General features: G+C 35.7%; 1 protein-coding gene across 7 annotated transcripts in view; it reads left to right on the forward strand.

Moving 5' to 3' along the window:
• HERC1 (HECT and RLD domain containing E3 ubiquitin protein ligase family member 1) overlaps positions 1-17,609 on the forward strand; it is a 195,294-nt gene that overhangs the window by 87,478 nt on the left and 90,207 nt on the right. For all 7 annotated transcript variants that reach the window (XM_055320270.1, XM_055320269.1, XM_055320276.1 and 4 more), the window contains exons 20-25: positions 162-276; positions 365-485; positions 2,642-2,813; positions 5,468-5,780; positions 6,249-6,369; positions 11,464-11,515. In XM_055320270.1, the coding sequence (XP_055176245.1) occupies positions 162-276; positions 365-485; positions 2,642-2,813; positions 5,468-5,780; positions 6,249-6,369; positions 11,464-11,515 (894 nt within the window). The remainder of the gene's footprint in view (positions 1-161; positions 277-364; positions 486-2,641; positions 2,814-5,467; positions 5,781-6,248; positions 6,370-11,463; positions 11,516-17,609) is intronic.

The raw sequence follows: 17,609 nt of genomic DNA on the forward strand, positions 1-17,609 counted from the left end.
TCCCTAGCACACAGAACAGTGTCTGGTTTCTAGTAGGTACATTTGTTAAACAATGTTTAGGAAAATGGTAACATTCAGATGTTGGATTACTAAAGCTATTAAATTACTCTGAACTGTTTTCTGAGCCCTTTTAAATGTCAATGCATCATTTTTGTTTTCAGATTGGGACAGTGCAACTTTAAGTAATGAGTCACTCTTGGACACCGTGTCTAGATTTGTTCTTGCAGCTCTTCTGAAACACACAAATTTACTTAGTCAAGCATGTGGAGAAAGCCGGCAAGTAACTTAAAACTATCCTCAGACAAATATTTGCTCTCATGATGTTAGAAATTAGGTAACTTTTCTATTTTGGTTCTTTATTTAGATATCAACCTGGTAAAAGCTTATCAGAAGTGTACCGTTGTGTGTACAAAGTTCGAAGTCGTTTACTTGCTTGCAAGAACCTTGAACTTATTCAGACCAGGTCATCATCACGAGACAGATGGGTAAAGTTGGAAATCAGTTAATTTCTGTTTTTCTGCAAGCTGTGAGAGATAGCTCCATATTGGTTTATGTGAGGGGGGAAAATGTGCCTTGATTATTGCAGATGTTCAGTAAATATTGAGTACATACTTCTTTATATGGTGAAAAAATTGGGTGAGTAAAAGATTTCAGGTTTATTTAACCCTATATTTATCAAATGATATGGCTGCTATGAGAGTTTGTGTATTCATAGGCTGTGTAAATACTAACAAATTGGGCTGTGCACATCATATGAAGTATTCCTTTATTTTATGCTGATCAGACTATATTTGAATTATCCTGTTTAATTTGGGGTGTTATAATTTATGAGGGACATTAACAAGAGCTACCTTGGATTTTTGAAAGGTCTGAAAGTCATTTTATATAAGAACTGGAAGTGTCAAAAATGCTTAGCCTAGGGAAATGAAAAAGGGAGTCACATGATAACTGCCTTAAAAATAAAGCTTCCCTGTAGGAGAGGAAATAAGTGTTTCTTGTTCCAGAGGGCATAGGTAACACCAAAGGAGAAAAATTGAATGGAGAGGGATCCCTGGGTGGCTCAGCGCTTTAGCACCTGCCTTCAGCCCAGGGCATGATCCTGGAGACCCAGGATCAAGTCCTATATCAGGCTCCCTGCAGGGAGCCTGCTTCTCCCTCTGCCTGTGTCTCTGCCTCTCTCGCTCTCTCTCTCTATGTCTCTCATGAATAAATAAATCTTTTTAAAAAATTGAATGAAGAATCATCGTTAGCTGAATATAAGGAAAAGCGCCTTCTTAGAGTTGTCCACCACTGGCGTTTAAGATTGAAACCTCTTATTAAGAATGCTCCAAAAGTGAGATGCCTGGGTGGGTCAGTCAGTTAAGTGTCTAACTCTTGATATCAGCATAGGTCCTGATCTCAGTCAGGGTTATGATATCAGGGTTGTGAGACTGAACCCCTTGTGTAGGACTCCATACTGGCTTGGAGCCTGCTTGTGATTCTGTCTCTCTCTCTGTCCCTCACCCTGCTTGCACTCTCATGCACGTTCTATCTCTTAAAAAAAAAAATGCTCCAAAGCTACTCTTCCAACAAAAATAGGTGATTTCTAAAGTGCTTGGTAATTCTGATAACATGATCCTGTAATTATAAACTTGGATAATACGTTGCCTTCAGAAATGCTTACTTGAAAGCTTTATACATTAGATGCTTTGTATTCTTGTTATTAAGATTTAGATTTTAAAAACCAGACTCTATCTCTGCATTTGAATTCTAGTATTTTTTTGGCCTGCACTGATTTAATATTTGTGGATCTATTTGTTAGTGACCTTGAAAGTCCATGAATGTATTAATTTGCCATTTTGTTGAGTTTCAGAGTTGAAACTTCACATTATAGGGATAAGTGACTTACACAATCACAGAATAACTTGTATTATGCATTAAATAAAATATTTCACTTGTACTTTATACTAAAATTTGTGAGGGAGATGATATATACTATTACAGTATTTGTGATGCTCTTAACATCTGTTACAAGACTCTATCCTCCAGGAGACTGCTAGGTAGCTTAACTACTATAGGAAAGAAAATTAATATCATCCTTATCAGATTTCTAATTTTTGGTTTCTTCAGGGGAAAACAAAGTAAAGAAAAAAACCGGTACTATTTGTATATTTGAAATTGCTAAGAGAGTAGAGCTTAAATATTCTCACCAAAAAAAAGTAAAAAAAAAATACTGTTTTAAATTAGAATTGTTAAACATTTATACAGAGTGGTAATAACATATATAGCTTGAGGGAGACTGAATGGTATAAAAATTCGTGTTCTTAAATTACCTTTTATGCTTGGTTTTACACTCATCTTTTAAGTTGCAGCTCCAGGAATTTATAGCTGAATAGCAATATAAATTTGAGTCAACTTATAACATGACATTCTAATCTAGATACTGAAGATAGGAGGGCGTAGGGGTAGTCTCTTTACATATCTTGTGTACGTATATTCTTTCTAATCTTTTCAGATTTATCCAGTGTATCTTTAGGGTAGTTGGAGTAAAAATTCATGTGTTACTGATATTAGCAGTATTTTCCATGATAAAAATCAAGGTTTTTAATAAAGTTTTCCAAGTTTTTGAAAAATATATTCAGTTTAGTATTATTTCTTTAAGATCTCAGAAAACCAGGACTCTGCAGATGTTGACCCTCAGGAGCATTCATTTACTCGGACCATTGATGAAGAAGCTGAAATGGAAGAACAGGCTGAGCGAGACCGGGAAGAGGGGCATCCTGAGCCGGAGGATGAAGAAGAAGAACGGGAACATGAAGTGATGACAGCTGGCAGTGAGTACACCCTTCTTCCTTCACAGATACACATTGTGGCATTCTTTCTGTTAGGGAAACTGGAGAAGAGAAAGGCAAAAATTTCTCTCTGTTTTTTCAAAAAGGATCTAATATTGTACTGGTAATCAGAATTTATATCACCTAATGTTTCAGTTCTTAAAACTCTGCTAGTTCCATTTTGAACTATTGGATTGCATGTTTTGTGCTGAAAAGTTCTGAAAGCAGGCTTTTAGAAACAGTAATTGTTCCACTGAGTCTTATGCATGAAATTATGCCCGTGAGTGACTGGATAAGGTCATTCAGAGTTTGTTTTGGAGGGTGCCAATTTGTCCATTGGCCTGACCGGCCTCTGCATGGTGAGGAAGAGAGATCCTTTCTGCACTTACTAGGAGAACCCTTGTTATTTTTTGTATGTTTACACTTTTAAGATTATAAATTTCATCCACTGACTGTACTGCCATTGTCAATAGAGAACAAGAATATACCTGAGAATACTGTTGGCTGAGTGAATAATGCTTCTCATACTTGTATATTCCAAGGCAACAGATAATTTTTAAAGATAATAATTTAGATGTTTAAAAGGAAATAGCAATACTGTTAATCACTTGTTAGTATCTTTTGAGTGATTTGGCTATTTCAGGTTAAAATGTGTATTCACTCTGTAGACTAGAACATTATGACTAGCTATGTGTTTGGTATTGGGATTGTCAGTATCTATCAATCAGTTTGACACTTTACTATCAATTTCTTTGTGTTCTTTTAGGGAGATGGTCCTAAACCAAAAACCATTAAAAAAACAAGAGGGAAAAGGGGATTGGAGATGGGGAAGGAGAATAATTATATTTTAAAAACCTAGGCTGAGGGAACCTTTGCAGTTAAACTTAAAACTTAGTTTAGAAATTCTGGAAAGCAAAGTCCAAAGGGGAAAACACAGTAACAAAATATAACCCTCAATTATAGTAAAAGAAAGTGTAATAGTCATCCAGGGAGCAGTAATTCTTTTTTTTTTTAAATTTTTATTTATTTATGATAGTCACAGAGAGAGAGAGAGAGAGAGAGGCAGAGACACAGGCAGAGGGAGAAGCAAGCTCCATGCACTGGGAGCCCGACGTGGGATTCGATCCTGGGTCTCCAGGATCGCGCCATGGGCCAAAGGCAGGCGCCAAACTGCTGCGCCACCCAGGGATCCCGGGAGCAGTAATTCTTAAAGCAGCTATGGTTTTTGAGCACTTATATTACTTGCTGGACACTGGGTCAAATGCTTCTCATAGATAACTGATAATCCTCACAACAGTCTAATGAGATGCACTCTAGTACTTAACCTATGTTAAAGATGAGCAAACTGAGGTTTAAGGAGGCAAAATTATGTGCTAGGGCCACGGTTATAGTAGCTGGAATTAGAGTGAAATCTGCCCAAAACTCTAGTGACTATTCTCTTAATTACTTTAACTGATTTTCAGCTTTGTACTCTAAGTTTGTTGCTGTGATTTTTACAGAAGTAAGAGACTTTAAACAGCATGTGAAAATATTGTCATAATTCTATAAAATACACATATAAAATCCATTTTTAAAGTTTGTACTTCATTATCAACAGATGAATCTAGTAATTTACCAACGTTTCTGCTTGAATTCCCAATAAGAATAGTGTCTTCATTTCAAATTCGAGCAAAAAATTATTTTCCTATTGTGAAGTATTTACCACTGCATCAGAACCTTATTAAAACCTAGTGACTTTTTATACTTGTGAATTGGGAAAGGTTGGTATCAGATAAGACATTCTTGATGATGCCACTTGACTCTGGAGGCAATCTTGGCTGTATAGTATAACCATATTATGTTTCAGCAAAGAACATTAGTGGCTGTACTTTTTAGATGTGTTTGAGATTTAGCAAAGTGTAACTGTCAGGAATTATATATATAGACTTTAATACAACTTAGATTTTATGTTTCTTTTGTAACCTGATATTTTCATACTGAGGTCATGAACATTTCAGAAATATGCAGTTATTTTTCTTAAAGATTATTTATGAGAGAGAGAGAGAGGCAGAGACACAGGCAGAGGGAGAAGCAGGCCCCATGCAGGGAGCCTGATGTGGGACTCGATCCCGGGACTTCAGGATCACGCCCTGGGCCAAAGGCAGGCACTAAACCACTGAGTCACCCAGGGATCCCAATATGCAATTATTTTTATCTAACCCAGTAGTTTTGAAACTTTAGTGGAGCTCAAAATCAGCTGGAGGGCCTGCTAAAACAGAGATTGCCGGCCCCGTGCCTTCAGTTTCTGATCAGAAGGTCTGAGATGGGCCCAGTAATTTGCATTTCTAACAAGTACCCAGATAATGATGCTTCTGGTCTGGGGCCACACTTTGGAAAGCAGTGATCTAACTCATTAATAAGAGTAGAAATAGAATAAATCAAATCTAAATTCTGTAAAGGCATAGGTACTTCCTGTTGTAATTTTTGTGAAAAGTTAATTATTTTACATGTGTTTAATATAGTTTTAACTTAGTTACTATCTGCATTTAATGTCTAAAAATAATTTTTCCCTATTTCAGTAAGTTTTTGATCCAAACTTTATGACTATTTTTATTGTTATTTTCTTTGCTCTTCTCTCCCCATGTGTTAAGACCTTGTTTTTGTGTTGCATGTTACAGAAATCTTTCAGTGTTTCCTCTCAGCCCGTGAAGTAGCTCGTAGTCGAGATCGAGATAGAATGAACAGTGGGGCAGGGTCTGGGACTCGAGCTGATGATCCACCTCCTCAGTCTCAGCAAGAGCGAAGGGTCAGCACAGACCTTCCTGAGGGTCAGGATGTATACACTGCTGCCTGCAACTCTGTCATCCATCGGTGTGCCCTGTTAATATTAGGAGTAAGTCCTGTGATTGATGAGCTTCAGAAGCGAAAGGAAGAAGGACAGTTGCAGCAGCCTTCAACAAGTGCTTCTGAAGGGGGTGGACTTATGACCAGGTGGGACTGACTAGAAACTTAAAATATTACTTGACTTTGTTACTTTATGCACTGAAATACTTGATTCTCAAAGTTGTAGTGGTCTTCTGAAATTAATACAGACATGGGGGAGGAAATACAAATTGACTAGGGTGAAATAACATATTAATGTAATGAAGTAATATAAAGAGCGATATTGACTCAGCCTGGAATATACATTTCTGATGAAACGAGGCATAATTTTTCATACATATAAACAATAGCAGTTGACAAACAGGAAGTTATTTGCATCTCTGTAATTTAGTGGCATGCAAGTTAATTTAATGTAACTATAAAGGGTTTTGTGCTTATATTAGAGTCAGGATTTCCCACTGACAGATATGATTACTTATCATTGTGTGTGTATTATCTCTGTGCTGCTAGTTCCATTCAATTTTATGTTCACTAACCATCCAAACTGAAAAACTTTTCTTTGTGCGTGTGAGACAGGAGTGAAAGTCTTACTGCAGAGAGCCGGCTAGTCCACACAAGTCCAAATTATAGACTGATCAAATCGAGGAGTGAATCTGACTTGTCTCAGCCTGAATCAGATGAAGAGGGTTATGCACTGGTAGGTATGCCCAGATTCAGTAAAGAGGGATTTTTATTTTCGGGATATCGATACGTAAGACTTTGGTTACAGTAATATATGTTTGTCTTAGAGATATAAGAGCTTTTTAAAAAAGAACTTTTAAGAGAAATAAGATAGCTGTACTGCACAGATATTTACCATCTATATGTTAATTATTCTCAGATTTCTGTCTTTAACTCTGACTTCTTAAACTCCAAATTCATATATCTGACTTCTTGATGGACATTCCACCTGAAAGCAAGGTTATCCCAATCTTAACCTATCCAAAAATAAATTCATCTTTCTCTCAAATCTTCTTGTCTTATATTTCCTATATTAGTAGGTGATATTCTTAACTACCCAGGATTCATCTTTTGATGAAAATTTGTAAATTCCCATACTCCCTGCAGTTCAGTTAGTCAAGTCTTGAAAATTTTACCCTTAATTTGTTTCTAATATGTCCTTTCTATCCCTTTTGCCACTGTTCTGTTTCAAACTCTCCTTCTCTTTAGCTTAGACTAATCCAGAAGGCTCAAACCTCATATTTTGTGCCCATCTTCTACATTTCACAAGTCTGTTTATAGCTCTATTTGAAATCTTTCAATAGCTCTTAGTTACCTACCCAAAAAAACCAGGACTTGGACTGCAGGTGAGATGATGATTTACCTAACAAGCAGGAAGTAAAATATGCTATAGTGGGACAGGTAAATTATAGTGTGAAACCTGTCTAAGAGATTGCTTCTATTTAAGTAGCTTTGAACTTAGAGTTCATAGCTATTCATTTTGGCTGTTTCTCTGTCTTGTACATGAATAATCTATATTTATTAGTTGACTTCTCTGGACCCTTAGTGTCCCAGAAAATTGTGTGATGGGAGGACATTAGCGCCTGTTGTGTTTATGGCAATATGTGAGACTTGGCATCTGGCTTTGATTCTACTTCTGAACAGCTGTGAGACTGGTCATGTCACATGACAGTTCAAATAGAAACTGGTTTTTTGGACTGAGTCGTCTCTAAGCTCCATTTTTAGCTATGAAATTTCTCTGTTTTATGAATTGAGATGATGGATGTGAAAATATTTTTGAAAGGTATAAAGTGGTACATGAACAGAAAGCTGTTATGTTAAAACCTAAAAGATTCCTCCTCTAAAGAAGGCTTAGCTGTGTCTTTAAGCAGGTTTCATTGTATCATGATGTTTTGTTTTTCTTCCTTTTATTCTTTTTTTTATAAATTAATTTTTATTGGTGTTCAATTTACCAACATACTCTTCCTTTTATTCTTCATTACCATTTGTATCTTGTGCTCCCAGTTCACTTCCCAGTCTTACAATTTCTGAGATTTCTCTGTTTATTTTTCCATTCTGATCAGTCTCATTACCTAGTTTCCCCACCCTGTTGTACTCTTATAACACAAATCATGTCACTTCCCTACTCAAAACCTCCAATGACTTCACTTTTTCTCAGTGTACAAAACTTAGAAGGGCCTATAAGACTCTATGTTTGCTGGCCCCAGCATCACTCTGATCTCTTCTACTGTCCTTGATTGATGACTCTCCTTCTATAACACTGGCATCTTGGCCCTTTTGTGACCATACCACACAACTTCTCCTTATCATCTTTACCTGACCCTTTCTTCCCCCTAGAATACTGTTGTCTGCCTGGCTAATTCCCTCACTTCAACTTTTCATTCTGATGCTACTTTTTCAATGAGGCCTGCCTTGATGCCTCTATTTAAAATTGCAGTTTGCCCTCCTTTCCTCATATTCACTCCCTGTCCACTTTGCTTTACTGGTCCCCCCCCCACCACCCCCCCTGCACTTATTATTTTTGTTTATCAATAAGTTTCTGTTGTTCAACATTAGAATATAAGCTCCTTGAGGGCAGGAATTTTTGCTGCTTCATTTATTGCTATATTGCAAGCACCTATAGGCAGTCACTAAATTGTTTATTTTATTTTTTTAAAAAGATTTTATTTTATTTATTCATGAGAGACACAGAGAGAGAGAGAGGCAGAGACACAGGCAGAGGGAGAAGCAGGCTCCATGCAGGGAGCCGGACGTGGGACTCAATCCCGGGTCTCCAGGATCATGCCCTGGGCTAATGGTGGCGACAAACTGCTGAGCTACCCGGGCTGCCCCTAAATTATTTTTTAAATGACTGAATTGCTGTTTAATCTATTTTGGTCAAATTTTGGTGCCCATTCTGTCCTTTCTACACTTTAATTCAGGTCTTTGGGGCAGCCCCAGTGGCTCAGCGGTTTAGCGCCACCTTTAATAATATGCAAAGCATACTGTAAAAGATTGATAACTCATTTTTATTGAAAAGATAAAAGATGAGAATAGATGTAGTTAAAGCAACATACTTTTATTTTTATTACTATTATTTTTTTAAAGATTTTATTTATTCATGAGAGAGACAGAGAGAGGCAGAGATACAGTCAGAGGGAGAGGCAGGCTCCCTGTGGCGAGCTGATAGGGACTCAATCCCAGAACCCCGGAATCATGACCACTGAACCACCCAGGCATCCCAAAAGCAACATACTTTTAGAAAACAAACAATGACATCTGACTTAGTCACAATAAGTTTAAGATTTACAGTTGATTTTGATCTGGGGCAAGAAGCTTAACTTTTCTGAGCCCTTGCCTCATTATCTTTGAAATGGGGAATAAAACTACTTGTTGTACTGGCTTCAACTGGATTGTTGTGCAGAACAAGTTTGGTGATATAATTTAAAACGTTTAGAAATTATGTTTTCAAAACATAACGGAAAAATCAGTAGAGGTGTGTTGCCCCTGAGATTTAATTGCCAAAATTGTTCATTTAGATTCTATACAATTTTTAAAAGATGAGTAAGCTCATTTTTGAAAAAGATTTGCTCTTGATCATCTTTCCTCATGGAATGTTTAGAAAGATAGTGTTGTGAAAGGTAGGAAAGTCTAGAACCAGAGCAGATTTTTTTGCAGATGAAAGGAGACCTGGGTTAAGCCTTCAGTTTAGAGACCTTGGTATAAGTGAAGGGGAACAAGCAGTGGGGGCAGTTTGGGTTAATCCAACTAAAATATATTATTCTTCTGTTTGAGGTTATTCAGGATTACCATTAATATCCTTGATATCTAGTAGTATTTCATTTATCCTGAATTATGAGTGGATGAAATGCTTTCTTAAAATAACTAAATTTAACCAGTTAATACTAAGTCTTTATCTTTTTTTTCCTTATTTTTTTTAAAGATTATTTTATTTAAGAGAGCACAAACATGAGTGGGTGGGGCAGAATAGAAGGGGCAGATTTCTCCGCTTCTCCAGAAGAGGAGGGAATATCAAGCAGACTCTGCATTCATTGTGGAGGTGGATGCAGGGTTCGACCTCATGACCCTGAGATTATGACCTCAGCCAAAACCATGAAATGCTTAACCAACTGAGCCACCCAAGTGTTCCATCTTTATCTTTCTTTTATAAAGAGTGTTACATGAGGGGCACCTGGATGGCTCAGTCGGTTAAGCATCTGCCTTCAGCTCGAGTCATGAGGCCCTGTAATCAAGCCCCTGTGTCAGGCTCCCTGCTCAGCAGGGAACCTGCTTCTCCCTCTGTCTCCTCCTAACCCTGCTCATGCTCACTCACACACACACTCTTTCTCTCAAATAAATAAAATCTTTTTTAAAAAAGAGTGTTACATGATATACTATATGCTTCTTTTAGTAAACAGAAAAACCTCAACAAAGTTAATTAAACCTAAGTTTAACTATTTGTTGGTTGTCATACCAAAATTTTGTACTATAATATCTATTCCTTCTCCCCCTTATTTCTCAAAGGATTTGATTTAGTATTTAAAAATAAATAATTTATAAAAGCATAAATTAGATGAGTGAATTAGGGCTGAAAGAAGATGAGAATTAAAGCTCTCAGAAGTATACACCTCAGCACATATCATGTGATGTCCTGCTAAAAGTGGATCACCAAATAGGAAGAGCAAATAATGACTTACATGGTTCAGGGTCTAAAAGATAGAAACAAACCAGTTGTTCAAGGGAAACACAGAAAGTTCTGGTTCTGAGGCCTGAGATAAAATTCTTCCATGAACCCTCATGATGAAGGTACTGTGTGATAGAAATGTTTTATTGCATGATGTCTTCAGGAGCTGTTGTGACATTTGGTATTTTGTCCAGCACCAAATGATCTGACACTATACTTATTTTTGGGGTGTGTGTGTGTGTGTGTGTGTGTGTGTGTGTGTGTGTAAAACAAAATGTGTTTATCCACAGTGTAGGTACATGTGTCTGTGTGTGACCAAGTTACAATTTTCTATAATGGCATTTCCTAAATCTATTTTGTCATTTCTGCAGCCTTTCTTCTTTGCCACAATTTTTTTTATTGTGTGATAGAGTACAAATGAAATTCCTAAGACTATAATGTCAAGTCCATGCAAAAATAAACTGTCTATGGGTTGTCTTTGGTTGGCTGCATGAGCAAAGTAGATAGTTGTCTATACCCCCGCCCCAATGGAAATATACTTCTTCTTGAAAGCCTTCATTGTTTTATAACAGTCTGTAGTTTCACCAATTTGAGATTTCTATATTTAACAGGCTTTTAAAAACATTTTAAAATCTTTTAAAATACTGCTAGAAGGTTTAGGACTGTTATTTTTCTGTTAGTATGGATTCATCAGATTCTCTTCCTCTAAACACCTAGCGAAGACTAGTGGGGCTTTTGAAAAGAATGTAAGTTGAGAATAGGGCAAGTAATAATTTTTGAGAATGGGACTTTACTTCTGGGAGCTTTAGACATCTAGAGGGTATTAATAAGATCATAGTGTATTTGGAAAATAAAAGACAAAGGTTCCAAAGAAGAAAACATGACAACAAAGAAAAACTTCTGCTACTTTGTAATGTTTGTTAGTGTATACCTTGACTTTGTATTTTAGTATCTGAGAGTTACATACTTGCGCTTTCTTAGAGCTGTTTTCAGTGGGTTTTAAGGACTTTGTATGTTAGTCTGATTTGAGTAGTAAGTAGCACATTGCTATAATTATATATATTTTTATTCTAATATTAAAACTTATATAAAACAACTAAATTTTATTGTTTATTTTTAACTTAATAGAGTGGAAGACGAAATGTTGATTTGGACTTGGCATCATCTCATAGAAAGAGAGGTAGGTATTAAGAAATTGAAAATCTGGTTAAATAAAGTAGCTGTTTTTATATCTGATGATTTAGATATGATTGTCGTTGAAGCATTATTGCAGAAACAAATTTAGAAACATCTTAAAAGACTTAAAAGGAAGATCATTCTCTTTAAAATATATACCCTTTTAAAATAGAGAAATGTCTAGGATTAATAATCAGTTCTGTTTCTCATTTGTCATGTGTTTTGACTTTGTAAAAAGTCCTATGGAACTCCAGAAGCAGTGCTTTACGTTATGGGGGTTATGTACATGATTTGCCATGTTTTAGTTCACTGGTATAATTGCCATAGTTGAAAAAGTGTTTCAGGGAGAACTCTCCTCCATTCACCCTCCTACATATGCATGCACACTTTAGAAAGTTTCCACTTTTTTCCTCTGTGCTGCTTAAGATAAAGCATGTAAAGCATGAACTTAGGATTTCTAGGCAGAAATTTTCCCATGAGGAACAGTTTTAGAGTGCTATCAGGCATTAATTAAGCTTGTTTGTTAGAAGCTCTTAGTGAATAATATACTTAAACTCTTGGTTGTATATACAAATATATGGAAAGGACAGCAGTTTCAGAGAATCTAAATTAAGGATAACTGAAAACTGTCCCAAATATTATTCTCTATTAATTGACACTTTTATTAAACCCATTTATACTGCAGTTATGAAAATGTGAGATGTCTAAAATTGGCACTAGTGGCAATTTTTTAAAAGCCTGTGGCAAAATATTTTTCCTATGATATTAAATCTTCTGTACTTCAAAAGGAAACCCTTCACTTCATAGCTTCCTTGGCAGGATGTTAGGTTCCCCCCATAGGAGAAAAACTGAGAAATGAGGAAAAACTAAGGAATAAGGGGAAGAAATGCACACAGTTTTTTCATTTTTGTGTTTATAACTTAGAAGAAGAAATGTTGGTACTTCTATAGAATAAAATATGGCAATATTTTGTCTTAATTATAATTAAAATACGGAGAATAATTTTTCAGAAATATTAGGAATAATCACTAGAAATTTCTTTCTTGGAAAGTCTTTGGAGAGTATAACATAGCTGTTGGGTTTCTAAAAAATTTTAAGGTATTTGTGATATGAAGAAAATTAAATAATGTTTAATGTGCAATATGTACTTTATTATTTTCTAATTCTTTGAAAATTGGCAGTTCATGTGCCATGATTAGCGAGAGAATCCTTTTCCTTAACCCACCTGACTTAATTAAATTTTTGGTTAATTCAGGTGAACCTTGTTGCTAAAATTTCTATTAATGAATGCATATCATTTGGTACTAGAGAGAAGATGATTCCAGACTTACTGAGTAGCATAAGGGATCCAGTCTGTAGTTAAAGAGCCGCCTACTATACTAATTATATTTAAATATGATAGTCCAGGGGATCCCTGGGTGGCGCAGCGGTTTGGCACCTGCCTTTGGCCCAGGGCGCGATCCTGGAGACCCGGGATCGAATCCCATATCGGGCTCCCGGTGCATGGAGCCTGCTTCTCCCTCTGCCTGTGTCTCTGCCTATCTCTCTCTCTCTCTGTGACTATCATAAAAAATAAAATAAATAAAATAAAATAAAAATATGATAGTCCATTAGCTAAAATTGTTCTTTTCTCTCAAATCCTTATCTTGTTTATGGAAATACAAATGTGAGATTTAGTCTATATTAGCAGTGACAGCATGTGGCAAAGTAATATGTAGAATAAAATAGAAAATGGTATATTTATCTTTGAATTAAGCATAGCCTAGAATTCGAGTGTAAATTACTTAGGAGAAATTATGATTAACACTTAAGAATTATTTTCTTAGAGTTGCTACCTGTTCAAGTTTTCAAATAATTATCCTATACGTAGATGTGGAGTTTCTGTAGTTTTAGATCTAAGTAAATACAAATGAATTAAACCGTTAATCTAAATTTTGTTTGTGGATAAACCACCTTTTCCAAAAAGCTCAAGGTAGTACTGAAATCTATTTACCTGTTAGAATTTATTTTGTTGAAAACATAGGACCTCATGGGAAAAGTTTTTTTTTTTTAATTACCCACTTAGGAAATTATGATAAGGAGGCAAACTAGTTATATAAATTTTTATGATATCACTTAATATGGTGCCAGTTTAGTAATCATTACATTTTAATGTTCTCAGAGAAGAATCTGTTGATGGCTTTGTTCCTAGGAATAGGTGATATCCCTACTCCCAACAAAACTTCTTCCTCCCAACTTCTAAAACCCAACCATACATTAATATTCAACCTCACATCCCCATACCCATACTAAAACAACATTCAAAAAACAAACCCTTCGATACTTCCACAGTCACACCTCACACTCCATTCTCACACAAAATCCCTTCCAAAAAAAACCCCCTAATCTCAATAATAACATCCTCACAGAGATATATATTCTCACCCTTAATCTCACCCAAAATAACAATACACACCCTCAACCATAAACACACACCACAACAACAAATCACTTCTCATCCTCTCCTCTCTCTCACCTCCCTCCCACCAAACCATCCCCCCACCCACTTCTCAATCGCTATCACCTAATGTATCCCCCCCCCCTTCCCACTCAAACCTTCTCAAACTTATCACCCAAAACCCAACCCCTCATTGCTCTGACCTTTACGTGTAAGGATATCCCTGTGTGTGTGTGATATACAAATACCCCTCTCCTCACCCCCCCCCCCATGTTTAACCCCTATACACAAGAGAGAGATATAGAGATAGAGATTAGAGTTAGTTGAAACTAACACCTTATATAGCTTTTATAATAATTAGTCTTGGTGGTCCTGAGTTATTAAAACCTAATAAAAAATTCGCTATAACAGCGGTTAATTATGTCCCATTTACTGAAGTTAAATGGTTATATCAGTAACAATTACTGGTTGTATACACTTTTTAGTTGCTCTTATTGTACTTCCAGAAACTGCTCCTTGGGAGTGACTTGTGCCTATCATTTCAGTATTTGGCATTGGAAATACTAGGATTTGGACAGCCCGGGTGGCTCAGCGGTTTAGCGCCGCCTTCAGCCCAGTGTGATCCTGGAGACCTGGGATTGAGTCCCATGTCAGGCTCCCTGCATGGAGCCTGTTTCTTCCTCTGTCTGTGTTTTTGCCTCTCTCTCTTTGTCTCTCATGAAAAAATAAATAAAATCTTAAAAAAAAAAAAGGAAATACTAGGATTCATGCTGTTGAACCAGGATTGCTTCTTCTGCCCTCACTCCTGTTAATGTTTCATAGTTGGTTCAAGCAAGCACGTATAGTAGGAAGGGGTAGAGCAAAGTGAGCAAATAAATTTAGTTAGTCAACTTGTTCAGCTTTATGGAGGCATAGAAGCTAAATTCTAAAGCCAAAAGGTCATAAATTACTTTAAAAAGAGATAGGTGGGCAGCCCCAGTGGCGCAGCGGTTTAGCGCCGCCTTCAGCCCAGGGCATGACCCTGGAGACCTGAGATCAAGTCCCACGTCGGGCTCCCTGCATGGATCCTGCTTCTCCCTCTGCCTGTGTCTCTGCCTCTCTCTCTCTGTGTCTCTCATGAATAAATAAAAATCTTTAAATATTAAAAAAAAGAGATAGGTTAAATATATTTCTGTTTAGTATATTAGAGATAATATGACATTTGCATTCTTTAAACACCTATAAACTGCTTATCTATGCCAGTCATCATCATTCTGATCGCTTAAAACATACTAACAAATTTAATTCTTATAGCAGCTTGTCAGATTTTTTGACAAAGCCTGTTAAATATGTTGGTATTTTGGTACTTTGAAAAATACTTAAAGACTTGTAGTTGTGTTTAACTGAGCTCATCCTTCACTGAAAGATACTTTTTTGCAGTTACTTAACTGTAGTTTTCATACTTAAGCTGAAGCTGATTGCAGTGAAAAATGGTGGGAGGGATACCAAAGCAACATCAGCAGTCTTCTTAGTTAAAATATTAACATGGTTTGATTTTTTTACTCCCTAAGTCTTTAAAGTGTTAGGGTTTTACAGCTATAGTAATACTGGAAACATTTATCAGCATGTGTGTTTTGTGGTTTAACATGTATGGGTGAAATGCTATTGTAACTATGCATTTCAAATTAGATTATATGAAGAAGAGCAAATGTAAATGTTGTCTCCTGTATCAAATTTCTCCTTTTGTCTTCTGATTCTTGTGTGGTAGTGTATTTACTCCTTTTTGGCCAGTTGAGCCCCAGAAAAAAGAAGAGCTTCAAGCAAGTACATGATGGCATGTTTAATTTTTTTCCCCTTTTAGCTTGCCTACATATTTTATGGTTTATAAAGTATGTATTGCAGCTCTGCCATGTTCATTTTGAAAATTCCATTTAAGAACCAAAGTTGTAAGGACAAGTAAACAACCTCAAAAATTTCTTGTTAGACTATATTTTCTTTTTATAGTTAGATGAGTGAATTAATACTAAGTAAGAACTGGACTTACTCACCATCACTCTACAGAAGCTTTTGTTGTACTTCCCAGACACAGTATTTCCTAAATTCAAATGAAACAATATTGAACAAACCAAAGATACCAGGTTGTTAAAAAAAATTTTTAAGACTAAGAGTTTTTTCATTTCTCATTTCCATAATGTAAGTTTTTGTTTTAAAGTATTTTTGTCAGCCTAAATATTTATTCTATTTATTTATCCTAATGCTTTCATATAATGTTTTTCTTGTTTTTTCTTTTAGTCATACAAAGTTATGTTTGAGTCATATATCTAATAAGTTGCATTTCTTACATTGGGGTCAGCAAACTATGCCTAGTGAGCCAAGTCTGGCCTGTTACCTTTTTTTGTAAATAAGGTTTTTTTTTTGGAACATAGGCAACACTCATTTGTTTATATATTGTCTATGACTGCTTTCCTACTATAGCAACAGAGTTGAGTGGTTGTAGTACAGACCTTTATGACCCACAGAAACCTAAAATGTTTACTTCCTGACACTATACAAAACGTTTAACCCCTGCTTTAATTTGTAAAGAGGATTTTAATTGGTTGTCCACTCATTCCTAGAACATTTTGAGGTATGTTAAGGCAATTCATTCTTTGTATATTCTTCACAGTTGAACCTTTGTGCAAGCAGGCAATTGACATTTCCATGGACTAGTGACTCATGACTTTGATTAATAACAGGAGTATGTAAGATCACTTCCCTCCCATAAAATTAAGGAATTCACATTATTAATTTAACAGATTGATTTTTTGAGTCTCTTTTTTCTCAGTTGGAAATTGAGTTCTACATAATTTTCAAGGTCTCTCCTACTTCTGTGGTTCTAACACTAGCTTGTTGCACATATCTTTTTGATTTTGAAAAGTAATTTGTAAGTATTGGAAAACAGAAGAACTTTTTATTCTGAAATGTTATTATTGAACAAAGAAGTTCAGTGCAAAGAGCCAAAAACTATCATTTGTAACTTAAGGCTATTTCCAGATTCTGAATTTGGGGTGCCTAAAGAATGGAAAATGATTATTTCTTTTTTTAAAATTACCTTCTGCTTTATTCTTTAAATGTCATTTTTAATTTAATACATTATCCATCCTTGACATTATTCTTTGGATTTCTTTATTCTTTTCTAACTTACATGAAAAAATACTTAGCTATACAGTTTGGGGAGTTTTTCAGATTATTTTTCATGCTCAGTAAGACTGAAAATTCAGCATTTTTTAATCTTAAGAATTCTTGCTGAAACATGGAAGGCAGATAAACCATATATTTGTTGCCATTCTAAATTATTCTAGTAGAATGCTTATAAATTATTTTAGTTACTTTATAATAGCTGAATTTCTACATCTGATTTTGAAGTCCTGGGTTTTACTCACACCAGAATACTAATTCAGAAATAAGTCAATATTGTCTTAATTTGTTTTCTCTGTGAGCATTAGTGTTTTAAGTAGTTCTCTTCCCAAGTCTTTTTCATCTAGTAATGCAACAAATATAATCTTTGGAATGCATATTTTATTGGGTACAGTAAGATGCATTCCTAATAGAGACATTTGGTATAGTTACATGATAGGACATTATACAGCACTCGTACAAATGAACTGTGGCTACATGCAATAACGTGAGTGCATATTAACAG

This window comes from Nyctereutes procyonoides, unplaced genomic scaffold (genome assembly GCF_905146905.1).
Source record: "Nyctereutes procyonoides isolate TBG_1078 unplaced genomic scaffold, NYPRO_anot_genome, whole genome shotgun sequence".
NCBI lineage: Eukaryota > Metazoa > Chordata > Mammalia > Carnivora > Canidae > Nyctereutes > Nyctereutes procyonoides.